This window comes from Lampetra planeri, chromosome 3 (assembly GCF_965212315.1).
Source record: "Lampetra planeri chromosome 3, kcLamPlan1.2.h2, whole genome shotgun sequence".
Lineage (NCBI taxonomy): Eukaryota > Metazoa > Chordata > Hyperoartia > Petromyzontiformes > Petromyzontidae > Lampetra > Lampetra planeri.
In genome coordinates this window covers 28,151,684-28,163,593 of record NC_136109.1, presented here as the reverse complement: position 1 = coordinate 28,163,593, position 11,910 = coordinate 28,151,684, and the positions used below count along the sequence as shown (strand labels likewise).

Below are 11,910 nucleotides of genomic sequence, written 5' to 3'. Positions count from 1 at the left end.
TCATATCTACCCTGTAACATGACCTTGTTTAAAGACGGCGACGGCATAGAAAAACCTAGTGGGGGAGGGGAGCCGGGGGGGAGAACGACAGTCAATAACTTGATTATGAAAAGGAGGGTTTTGGGGTGGGGGGGAGTGCTCAGCCACCTTCGTATGGCGCTTTTTCATGTCGCTGGGAAAAAAATAAAACCGGGCCGCTACCTGGCAGCAGTTGCAGTGTTTGCGGAGCAAACGCGAGTGTCGTACCTGCAGATGTGACGCCATTACATTTGCAATTCCTCCTTGCTCGAAAATATGACGTCATTGTCTGCCCCCCTCCCCGTGCTCGCACGCTCACCGAGACAACCTCGAGACTTTATTTGCAGGAGGCTGCCTCCTACATTGGGATGTTTGGACAATTTTTGATTCATGAGTGTTTTTTGGCTTCCAATGTGTGAGAGGACACTGGCGTATCCCAGAGAACACCCACCACGCATACACGGGGGATCGACTCTCAAACGTCATTATTATTTGTTCACATTCATTGAAACGTGTTGATTTGTATAATTTACTCACTTAAACTTCTCGGGGGGGCGGGGGGAGTAGTTTTCCTGGGTCTAAGCACTATATATTATGTACTTTGCACCAAAGGCCATGGTGTCCGGTCTTATTTCCACCACCCTGGAGTAGATGTTTGAAAAACACCCATTAAATAATAACAGCACTTGGCTTGAATTCAGTTCCCAATGGAGGCCTCGTTCCTTTGTTGACAGAAAGCAGAGGTGCAGCTTTGAACAGCAAATAAACAGACTTGGCAGCCATTCTCTTTCAGCCTTGTGATGCAGGATGGGAAGCCTGGGCTGAGGAGGGCTCTTTCAAACAAGTAGTATGTCTTCTCTTTGAAATGCAAATGCATAATACTGCATATATACACAAGCACGTGCAGCATATCAATTACATTTGTTTAAGTAAATTTACACGACGCAGGCCATACGCTCACTCGCTTGGTCGACGTCCCGTCGCCCAAGGACCAATTATGTAAATTATTTTTTTCCGGAACTTTTTAAAACGGCTCTCTTGACAGCGCGGTAGCGGGCAAGTAAGATTGGTTGCAAGATGCACGAGCGGTATTTCACAATAGCCCAGGTTTAGAGATGACTTGATGGTCAATACGAAACTTTCCATCATCCAGAATTTGGAAAATGCGTAAAATTGCACCGCAAATTACTCAATTGGGATTATACATAGCAATCATCACCCCCTACTGCCAGACTAATGCCCGTTTGCAGGACAGGTGCTGAATTGCTAGATTGTTAAATGCTTGATTGGAATTAATTCAGGAAATATTGAAGTTAATAAATGTTTAATACATTGCTAAGTAGTATGAAAAGTAAACAGTGAATCATTATTTGTCGAGACGCAGGTAATTGGTTTGTTCTTTTTGGTGAATTTTTGACAGTTGCCAAATTTTACTGCATTTTCACCATCTACTTTAATAGAATGTGATAATTTATTATATTAGCAAATTTAAAAACTCGAAACATTTGGTACTTTTCATTTTTTTTTATTGTCCCTTTACATTTTTGTTTATTCAGAATAATTATTTGTGTTAAAGTTTATTATATATTTTATACACAATTGCTCTCCCTTTTGTTCTCGTCATCGCACGGTGACAGAAGTGCATGTACTGTATGTTGAACTTCTTTTGCACCGTACGTAGCCAACTGTGCTAACCGAAGGTGCGGGAAAATGAAGGAAATGAGTGGGGCAAGGTTTGGTTCGCAAGCAAAAGTTTTTTTTAAGTCCTAATCGGCCCTCGGTAAGAAAAAGGTTCCCCACCGATGGTATCAACCCAACCTTGACGTGGTTCCAACATTCTTGCAGTTGATTACAATTCGCACGGGAAAAAAATGCACTGAATATATATAACGATGCTATCCCCTGTAAAGATGGAACATTGCTGGAACATTCGTCGTCCAGCTGCTCCAAGCACATGCCAACAACATTGACCCAATGTTGCATGTGTACTGGGATATACAAAATAATTGAGTCATATTCTTGTGCATGGCATTATGTTCATGAGCTAAATGTCGATGTCTGCTAGACGAGGGGGCTTCGGGAGATATTTTATGTCGTTTTTCTGTTCCTCCGCTGAAGGAGCACAGACTAGTGGTTTACTGTGGGGACCACAGTTTAGGTTGCATGACCACAATCGCACACTCCCTGTGGCTCCTGGACTTCTGTGAAAAAGAGCTTCGTAGCTTATCGGATTCCTCCAGTCTAAATCAAGAATCTGATTCTGGCTTGTCCTTAATTCCAATGAAGATGCGTGGGAGACTGTAGCCCTGTCACGGTAGCTCCACCCGTTACGATTTTTTTTTATGTTACTTTAAACACAACTAATATTGTCATCTAGGCGAAATGGGCGTGATTAATTTGAGTCCAGATTATTACAAGTGTCACGATCTTGTTAACGTACAAGAGGCCAGATCGACGAAATGGACAATAAGCCCTCGTCGCCGGTGACGATGGAGGGAGGCATCAGGATGAGCAAAAATTATCATTTTCACCAAGACGTGGATGGGGGGACCCGTGGTGTATGCAGTCTGCATCGCGAGGCTGGCGAGAGCAATGATTTAAACATAAAGACACGTTTGTGCGAGTATGCAAGAGGCCTTTTTCTGAACCGATTTATTTAGAAAGGGTGGTTTAACAAGATGACTCATGCATGGTTCACACAAGAGCTTGAAAATATTGGCATATGGGGTGATGTGCAGAAATGTTTTTGGCACAACTGTAACCTATTGTATAATAATGATTTATTAATTTTTTTATATAAATAATACAATAGTGTAAGGAATGTATAGTAGGAAACTATATGGTAACTTTATCTCTTTTTTTTTCCTTTAGTTCGTTTTTTGTAGTTTTTTGGTTTTTTATAATTTTTATTTTTTTTAAATACTTTCATTCCTTCATGGTACATCAAATAAATTATTCAGAAAATATCGTTCAGTTTAAGAGACATGTCTAAATGCTAAAGACAACATACCTAAAAATTGGATACACCTACTTTTAATGTCATACACAAATGTTAACATATGCCATAATACCTTGGTACAATGTCAAACGCATAGGAGGGAGATGGCTTAATTTTAGGTGCACAAAATTTATACAATGTCTTGCTCGTGATCAGGGTATAATAATGTCTTCTCTAATTCAAAATACTGTACATGAGAGTGTAAGAGTTAGTGCTTTAGAAACAAACTAAAAAGAACGATAGCGTTGGCTTGAAACGTCCGATAAAACGTGTTCGTCCGCGGCAGCCGGAGTTGTCTGGCTTGTGCCACCTCCCGTGCCGGCCACAATTCTGACCACCGTGACCTCGCACAGGAACCGGGCCGGGGGGCAACCCCCCCACCCCAACCCCTCCCCCGCCTCTTTTCCAGTCATTTTCATCGTTCTCTCTGGCCGTCTTCCATTTAAGTGTGAATTTATTTTTTAAACGCGAGCGTCTGAAAGCCAACAGGCGTACGTTGCACGCCAACTCACCTCCCCGTGCCAATTGCGCCCAGCGCATCGCGTTCACCGTCGCGATCGGGCGAGCGAGCGTATCGGGGGAGCGATCGATCAAGCGAGCAACTGAGCGAGTGATCGGGCGAGCGAGCGATCGGGCGAGCGTGCAATTGGGCGAGCAAGCAATCGGGCCGAACGATTTGCGCAAGTTTTAAAAGTTAAAGTCGTAATGTAAACCACCGTGCACCCTCCAGGGCCCGGGGCCCCATTTCAGAATGTCACACGTTACCCATCTCGTAAATAAAAAAATTATAATAATATATTTTTGTTTATTTTTTTAAATATATATTTTAATCTTTTTTTCAAATTATAGTAATGTTTTTTTTTTATTACGTATATTTACTGTGCTGTCGTTTAACACGTATACTCTTATACTCCGATAATGGTACAATGCTTAGAAAAAATTAAATTCCAATAAGCTAAGTAAATTAAAGCAAGTGCAACTGTGTGTGGAGGGGGACGGGATTCGTCGTTTGGAAAGGAACAAGCTCTTACTCGTTACTTAAAGAGTTCGTTAAAAGTAAAGCGCAGACGGTGTAAGCATTTTAAACCAGCCGGGGTGGGTGGGGATGGCCAGGGTGAGGCTCTGCTCAATGGGATGGCATGCCCTTCGGCGTCGTCATCATCATCATCACATGCACCTTTGCGATCGCGCCCTCCTGCTACGCAGCCGGTGGTGCGGCGGGCGGCACCGTGCCGGGGGATATGTCCCGGCTAACCCTGTTTCACGACGACAACCGCGACGGGCAGACGGAGACGCCATCCCGTGACACCCGGGATACGTCACCTGCTTCCGCCCGCCCGCACGCCCGCCCGCCCGCACGCGCGCACGGCTGTCCGTCTCTTCCGCACAGAAGGACCGACGAATATTTACAGAAGATGAAGATGTTGGTTGGGGGAGGGGGGGTGAAAGAGGAGAGGACTGATTTGGATGGCGTTGGGGCTGGTGGGGTCGTGCCGTGTGTGGGAAGAGGAGACAACGGAAATAAATGAGGTGAAACAGACACAAACTAATGAGTCACGATCCTTGATATAAAAGCGGAACGGAATTGGAAACTGCACGATACACCCGTGTGCAGAGCTATAATGGTGGTGCCTCTAAGAGGCAGTACAGCAAGCAGGTTTCTGACCCATCTGTGTGGAGCTTGAGTGTCATGCCCTCATCCGTGTGGTGGGTTTCCTCCGGGGCAGTCCGGTTTCCTCTCACTTCCCAAAAATATATATATAATTATTCAGAGAAAGAATAATTGGCCAAACATCCGAAAGCAAGTCTCATGGAAAATCGAGTCTTGAGACTCGGCGAGACTCTCCTGGGCAAACCAAAAAACGATACCATTGTTAGGAGGTCACAGGGGGTTGGGGGGGGCAAGACACGCATGTTAGGTGCAGGTTGGCCGTTTGGCGAAGAAACACAAATGAAATGAAAATGCAAGGCCTTGCTGCCCCCCCCCCCCACAACGTGATCCCACCGTGGCTGCAGACGCAACAATTGAACTTCCTCAGCAGCCGCGACTTTGTTGAGAATCCAACGGGGGGGGGCGAGGGTGGAGACGGGGGATGCAGAGGAGGAGCTTTGCAAGAGAGCGGGACTAAAAACGCAACCTTGTGACGACGGCAATGGCTTCACATCCGATGCCTACTTCGCGTGCCACAGCAACGTCGAGCGATGAAGCCCCCACCTCGCCATCCGTCCCGGCCCTCGGCAACCCTCTCCATCACCCGGTCCAACCGAGTGGTCGGTGGGACCGGCTGATGAGTTGGGTGTCGGAGCGTTGGTGGGGGGTGGGGAGGCGGAGGGGGGGTCCCCTTCTCCTGGACCACGCGTGCGTGTGCCCCGTCACTGTTCTGGCAGCGGACCGAGTTTGGCTCGGAGAGACCGACAAAATAGCCGCACGTCCAAGATCCCTCGCCTGAATGGCTTTGCAGCTCTTTCGTATACATGCGACTGTTACACGGAAACAGCGCCAAGTCGCGTGTGTGTGTGTCGTGTGTGTGTGTGTCATTTGACTTTTTTGAGATATATATAAAGCTCGTCCGTGTTTTTATTAGTGAGAAAAAACTCTTGCTCCAAACTCGGAGATTTGAAAACGAAACTTGCTTTTTGCGATATAAACCGGCGTTTGTGTGCATTGCATGGTAAAAAGCGGTCACAAAATGTCCTCTTTAAAAAGCCAAAGAGGAGAGAGAGAGAGATAGCTCCTGGTGTCTGATTAAACCTGTCGTTACACAGGTGAAGCTGCCTTCTTGTGATGTCTCGCTATCGACCGTTCGACACCCACCCCTTGTTGGGCGTGGAGCGAGCTGCAGGGGTGGACAGCTCGAGGGAGGGACAGGGGTTTGGGTCGGATGGGATGAGATGAGGGGGAAGGGGGGAGCGGAGTTTGGGGGGGGGGGGGGGGTTATTTACGTGGCTGGCTGCGTTTACCTTTTAGAATCGTACAATCCTCGTTGGCCTCATAACCCCATTAGCAGCTTCGCTAATTCAAAGTAAACAAATTAAATCAACGGTACATTTTCAAATCGCTTTTGGAGTAGGGCTGGCTTCATTAATGTCGTCAAACTCTTCCTAACCTCGCGTCAAGCTTCTTCACCAGCGATTAATTAGTAGTTGTAAAAGTTGTGAAAAAATATTTTGGAACTTGATTGTCGCTTTGATCAAGAGACACCAGTAATCTCCTTGCATTTCGTGTAACAAGGCAGAAGTGCAGAGTAGTGTCACTGTCGAGTCCAAAAATAGAGCACTCAATGCAAGGGTTGCCGTGGAAACGCGAGGGCACCGCTCGTGCCGTGGCGCTGGTAGCGGCGCGCACGCCGTGGTGGAGGGGGGGGGGCAACGGCGCCGGCCTCCCCCCACCTCGCCCCCCCCCCCACCGAGTCACCGCGGCGAGCGATCAAAAACCACGCGCGCGCGGGGGGGGGGGGGCGGCAAAGCGTGGAGCTCGCGTCTCCGCCGAAAAATAGTTCCCTGATGCTCCGGATTTTCGGGTCGTACCGTCGGGGGCACGCGTTTGCGCTTGTTTTAACGTAGCTGCCAGCGGTCGCGGGGCGGGGGGTTACGAGTGGTTGAGGCTCGAGAAGTCCCCGCTCTCCTCCATGGCCTTGTAGAGGCTGGCCAGGCTGATGGCCGGGTTCTCGCCGGGCAGCGGCAGCGGCGCCTGGTACGTCCGCATCTTCACGATGCACACCTCCTGCTCCAGGATGGGCCTCCCCTCCAGCGCCGAGCTGAGCAGCGCCGCCGCCGCCGACGGGGCGTCCGAGCCGATCTCCGACGCCGAGTCGAGCACGCTGCCCGAGCCGCCGAAGCGCTCCGAGCGGTACACGGAGGAGGCGCGCGACCCGCGGTACGCCCGCTCCCCGTGCAGCGGCGAGCCGCCCGCCGGCGTGCCGCGCGACGCCCCCTGCGACGCCGCGTGCTGGTGCCCGGAGTGCTGGTGGCCCGCGTGCTGGTGGGCGTGCGGGTTGGGCTCTGCCGTCACGGATGCCGTGTCCTCCGAGCTGAAGATCAGGTTGCGGTGCTCCAGCGAGATCACCTTGTAGGTCTCGCGGTACGTCGTGGTGGCCGTGCCCGACGAGCCGGCCGTCGCCTCGGCCTCCTTGCCGCCGCCGCCGCCCTGCGGGCCCGACGAGCCGTTGCCCGTGGAGATGGGCACCGACCGGCCCGCGTTCAGCTTCTCGTGCTGGGCGGACGGCGGCGAAGCGCTGCACGAGCTCTGGCCCAGAATGTCGGCGCCACCCATGCGGTTCGGGATCTGGCCCATGATCTGGTACTGGGGCTGACCCGGAGCCTGCCTCGAGTCTTGGTCCAGCAGTGGATCCGAAAGCCTGTTCGGGGCCTGGCCCGTTATCTGGTACGGCGCCTGCCGCAGGCCGTGGCCCACGTCCTGCTCCGGCATCTGCTCGGAAATCCTGTTGGGGAACTGGCCCATTATCGGGTAGGAGGCGTGCGTCTGATCCTGGCTCAGGTACGGCTCCGTGATGCGGTTGTGCACCTGGCCCGTGATGTGGAAGGCCATCTGGCTCGGGTCGTCCTCGCCCATGCGGTCGCCCATCCTGTCCACCATGGGGTCGCCCATCCTCGACCCGGCGCTCGGGTCCGACATGCGGCTGGGGATCTGCCCGGTGATCTGGAAGGGCAGCTGGCCCATGTTCTGGCCGCCCATCTGCTCCGTCGGCACGTGGCCCATGAACTGCGACTGGAACTGGCCCTGGCCCTGGCCACCGCTGTTGTTGGGCATCTGCGAGCGACCCTGCTGCCCGTGGCCCGGCGGCTGGCCCTGGTCGGCGCCCTCGGCCGCCGAGTCCTGGCCGTCGAAGCCGTAGTGCAGCACGTCCACCTGCACGTAGCTCGAGGTGGTGGTGCGCGGCCCCATGGGCTGGTGGACGTCGATGTCGATGGTGGCCGCCGAGGGCCCCGACACTCCCTGCTGGATGTCGCGGTGACCTCCGTCTGGACAGAACAACGTGCAGCACGGACGTTCCCCATGCCAGCACCTGGTTAGAATTTTTACTTTCAAATATATGTTTCATAAGTATATTTTCGCACGTCCGGGTTAGTACGGATGGCTATGTGCGGTACGAAAGAAGTTCAACATACATATAAAATAATTTTACGCAAATCTATGCTCATTGTGCCATGTGGGTTTCACTGCCAACACACTCAGCAGCGATGCCAGAGGCTATGTTGGCAGTCGTGTGAAAGCACAGGCTGAATACAACTTTCTCGCCCCAAATTATTAGAAACAAAAAATATCCCTTGACTCAGAGGACGTGCAATATACAGGGTGCTTAAAAAAATGTGAACACTTCCGAGAATTTGCAACAACACCACGAGAAATGTGCTGCCTTCGGGCTCTGGAGACCTCCTGGAGAAGATTCCAGGCACGCCTTGACTTTTTTGAAGCTATTAACAATCATTTCTTATCATGTTACACTATATTATTATCCATTCTTTTGCCATGTAATAGTTAACATGTTTTTGAAGCACCCTGTATATACACACACACATACGCGGTCGTATGTGTTGTTTGCGCAATCAGCCGCGCGTCAAGAGACGAGTAATCTTTTCGCAGAGCAGAGTGACCCTTGAGAATCGGAATCTTTATTTATTCCTGGAGAAATCCGATGAGCTGTGAAGCTATTTTTTTCGCAGAGAATGGCCCGTGGAAGCGGGTATCACAGAGCTACCTCTGAGATCCCTTCAAATGACCTCTGGTCCCCCACGAACAATGGAGGTTCTCCCACCTGCCCTGGCGCCACGAGTAACGTTCGTCGTGTAACAGCCAAACCATCCCCGCTTGAGAGGGTGAGAGAGTAGATGCCATTTCCTGCCTGCGTGCTTGCAGGAGGCTGCTTGTCTTAACATTGGAGAGGTTCGGTAAAGACACAGATCGCGCGTTTCACCGATACGCATAGCCCAGAGGATGAATACGATTCAACGGTGGCTCATAATGGAAGTGCGCGAATCATTACATCTACGTACGTATGTTGAACTCCTTCTGCACCGTACGGAGCCAACCGTCCTAATCGGAGGTGCGGGAAATAATCACTCGGTGAAATACACTTCCACCGAGTCCTGTAGACTGTCTGGGGGCAAACGTTGTTAGCGAGCACCTATTGACGCCAGCACGGCATTTAATGCTGTGGTGCGGCGAGCACCAATGGCCGGCCACCATTGCAAGCAGGTACTCGGTTAAGGCTGGGCTGTTCCAGGGGAGACGCAGGGCAGGTTAATATTCCTCTTGCCCTTGGCATTACCCGTGGCTGGGAATCGAACTCAGGTGGTTGGGCTCTTTGAGTGCAGCACGCCAACCACCGCTCCACCACGCCCCACGCGTACCCACTCGTGTACCTGTCGAGGGGATTTTATGTACGGACGTCGAGAGGTGAAATCTGCAAGCATGGCAATAATGACATCCATCATTAATCCCGATAACCGGACCACGTGCTCCACCGCTGTCGGCCAAAACACCTGCTCCTCGTCCAATTTCACTGCAGTCGATTGCGCACACCTTTGTTGTAAAATAAAATAAACAACACAGTATATATATATTTTTTTTACGGTTCGCAACAGTTTAACAAAGAGCAATGTGATTTTACGGCACCTGCGCTCGCTGTAAGTAATAACGGCCAACGTTGCCGGTGAAAAAAACCAGGAGGAGCAGGAGGAGGGGAGCGAAACGGCTGACTTATTCCACGACCGCGTAATCTCACGCCTGGGCATTGCCCCAGTCGGGCTGTGGGGCTTAAGACATTATTAAATTTGTTTCAGCCATCTCGCAGGAATATTGCCGCCGGGCATGTGCCGGAGACAAGATTTACGCTGCGGTGAAGTTGGCGGCGGGATTGAAGCGAGGGCAAGCGCGCCCCCCCCCGACCACTGCCGCCTAGCGGGGTACGGGGGGGGGGGGCTCGTAGCCCCTCGCCCCAGCTGTCTCTGCAAGGCACGCTGTTAGCATACACGGGTAATGGAGGTGGGGTGTGCGTACACGTGCTTTCGTGCGGTTGTGCAACGGCTACGAACCCCGGTCACCCGAGTTCGATTCTCGCTCACGGCCAATGCCAGTAAGGATTTATCTGAACCGGGCCTTCCCGAGGTCGACTCAGCCTCAAATTAGTACCTGGCTGTGGTGTGTATACATCGCTACTGGGGATACAAAGGTGGTCAGGTGTGGTGCTGGCCACCCACCCGCTCATAGGTGCTCGCTAACAGCACTTGCTCCAATAGTCTGTTAAAGCTATACGGGGGATCTTTGTCTTTATTTGCGATGGTTCGTGCTGGAGCAAGGTGGAGACGGAGGGAGGGAGCAGAGGGAGGGAGGTGGCGGTCGTGCGGGTTTTTTTTTTTGCGAGTGGAGTGCGGATTCCAAAGACCGCGGGAATTGTTCTTAATGGTGTTGAAATCTCGTTTGAGCTTTTTAATTTCCCCGAATAAATCTGGCGAGCGTTTTATTTTACTCCTGATGCCATGGGGGTGGTGGTGGGGGTGGGAAACCCTCGCGAGCGATTTTTTAATTGTTCGTAAACTTCAAATTCCAAAAAATACAGCAATGATCCTATTTGTGACAGCAATTCGTCATAGTTTATGGTGTCATAAGTTTTATTGGTTTTCCAAGGAGCTTTATTTGACAAGACTTGGTGCCAAGTGCACGGGAGCACACGCACACGCGCAGGGAAAAGATCATTAGCAAGGCTGGTGCGTGGGTATGCGTGTGGACTCTGCCAAAATGCGATTGAAAGTAGTGGAGGTGACAGAAAGACTCGAACATTTGTTGGTGGAAAGTGTGGACTGGATTCTCTCCAAAACTCAGAGGACCAGCAGGTGCAACGATCGCTGAACAACAAACGCCTGTGTTCCACCGCACAACTGAACCGTGCTGGGGTCATGCCGAGCCGTGCCAGCCCGCTACAACGAGCGTTTGACGTCTGCATCTCACACAAGTGACACGCGGACGTTATGTTACTATTTATGTTTACTATTTTCATTTTTACTTCACCAGGTAAGGTCCACTGAGCGAAATAGTTCATTTTCAGAAGCGACCTGGTTATCACAAACGATAGCTCAACGAAGTGAGCTTATCATCACGTGGGAATCTATCGCAGCCACACGTACCCGATACGCACGTGGATTCTAAATGTGGAGGGAAAAATCTGAGGACCCGGAGAAAAATCCACGTGACCACGCGAAGAAAGACATGCAAACTCTAAATACACAGCAGGCGTCAGGGCCGGGAACGAACCCACGACCTCCAGTTTATCAGGCCATGTGGCGCCCACGGTGATTAACAACGCGCCTGGGCCTGCTCTGCCCCTAGCCGGATACAGACGCCTTGTAAGGCAGCGGGCGTATCGCGCTCCAACCCGGCAAGGAAGATAGCTGGAGGAAAATAAAAACAGCGTCTACACCGTGAGGGCTCCGCGCTGCATCGGCTCGGCTCGGCTCGGATGTGCCAGTGGAAACAATGGAATGTGTCGGGGAGCCGTCTGGGCGGGCGCACGAGACCGAGCGACACCACTTACTTCCGTCGTCGTGGTGAGTGTAGTACTGGTTCACGTAGTTATTCATGTCGTCCACCGTCGACACTCCTGAGCGGATTCAAACGGAGGAGAGAGCGCGAGTCACGTGACGGGATGGGGACTGGCGGTAAACAGGCGCTTTCATCATTACCGGAGAGCACCTTTCTGTTTGCGAGTGAAGTTGGGGCGGCAGTCGGTGGCGAGCGCAGAGAGAGAGAAAGTGCTGGAGCCCCCCCAACCTCACGCCCGCCCCGCCCCCTCCGCTCGCCGATTCGAGATAAGGGTGAAGTAATTAAAAAACAAGGTGCCAAAAAAACCAGGCAATTATTATTATTATTTGATTTA

The 11,910-nt window shown here is 51.3% G+C and overlaps 1 protein-coding gene across 1 annotated transcript in view; it reads right to left on the bottom strand.

Annotated features, from left to right (window-relative positions):
- Positions 1–6,429: 6,429 nt before the first annotated feature.
- The window catches only part of LOC144734833 (uncharacterized), a 57,488-nt gene continuing 52,007 nt past the window's right edge, over positions 6,430–11,910 (bottom strand). The window contains exons 4-5 of the mRNA XM_078617237.1: positions 11,569–11,634; positions 6,430–7,999 (exon numbers count right to left, since the gene is read on the bottom strand). Of these exons, the coding sequence (XP_078473363.1) occupies positions 6,606–7,999; positions 11,569–11,634 (1,460 nt within the window). The 3' untranslated portion in view covers positions 6,430–6,605. The remainder of the gene's footprint in view (positions 8,000–11,568; positions 11,635–11,910) is intronic.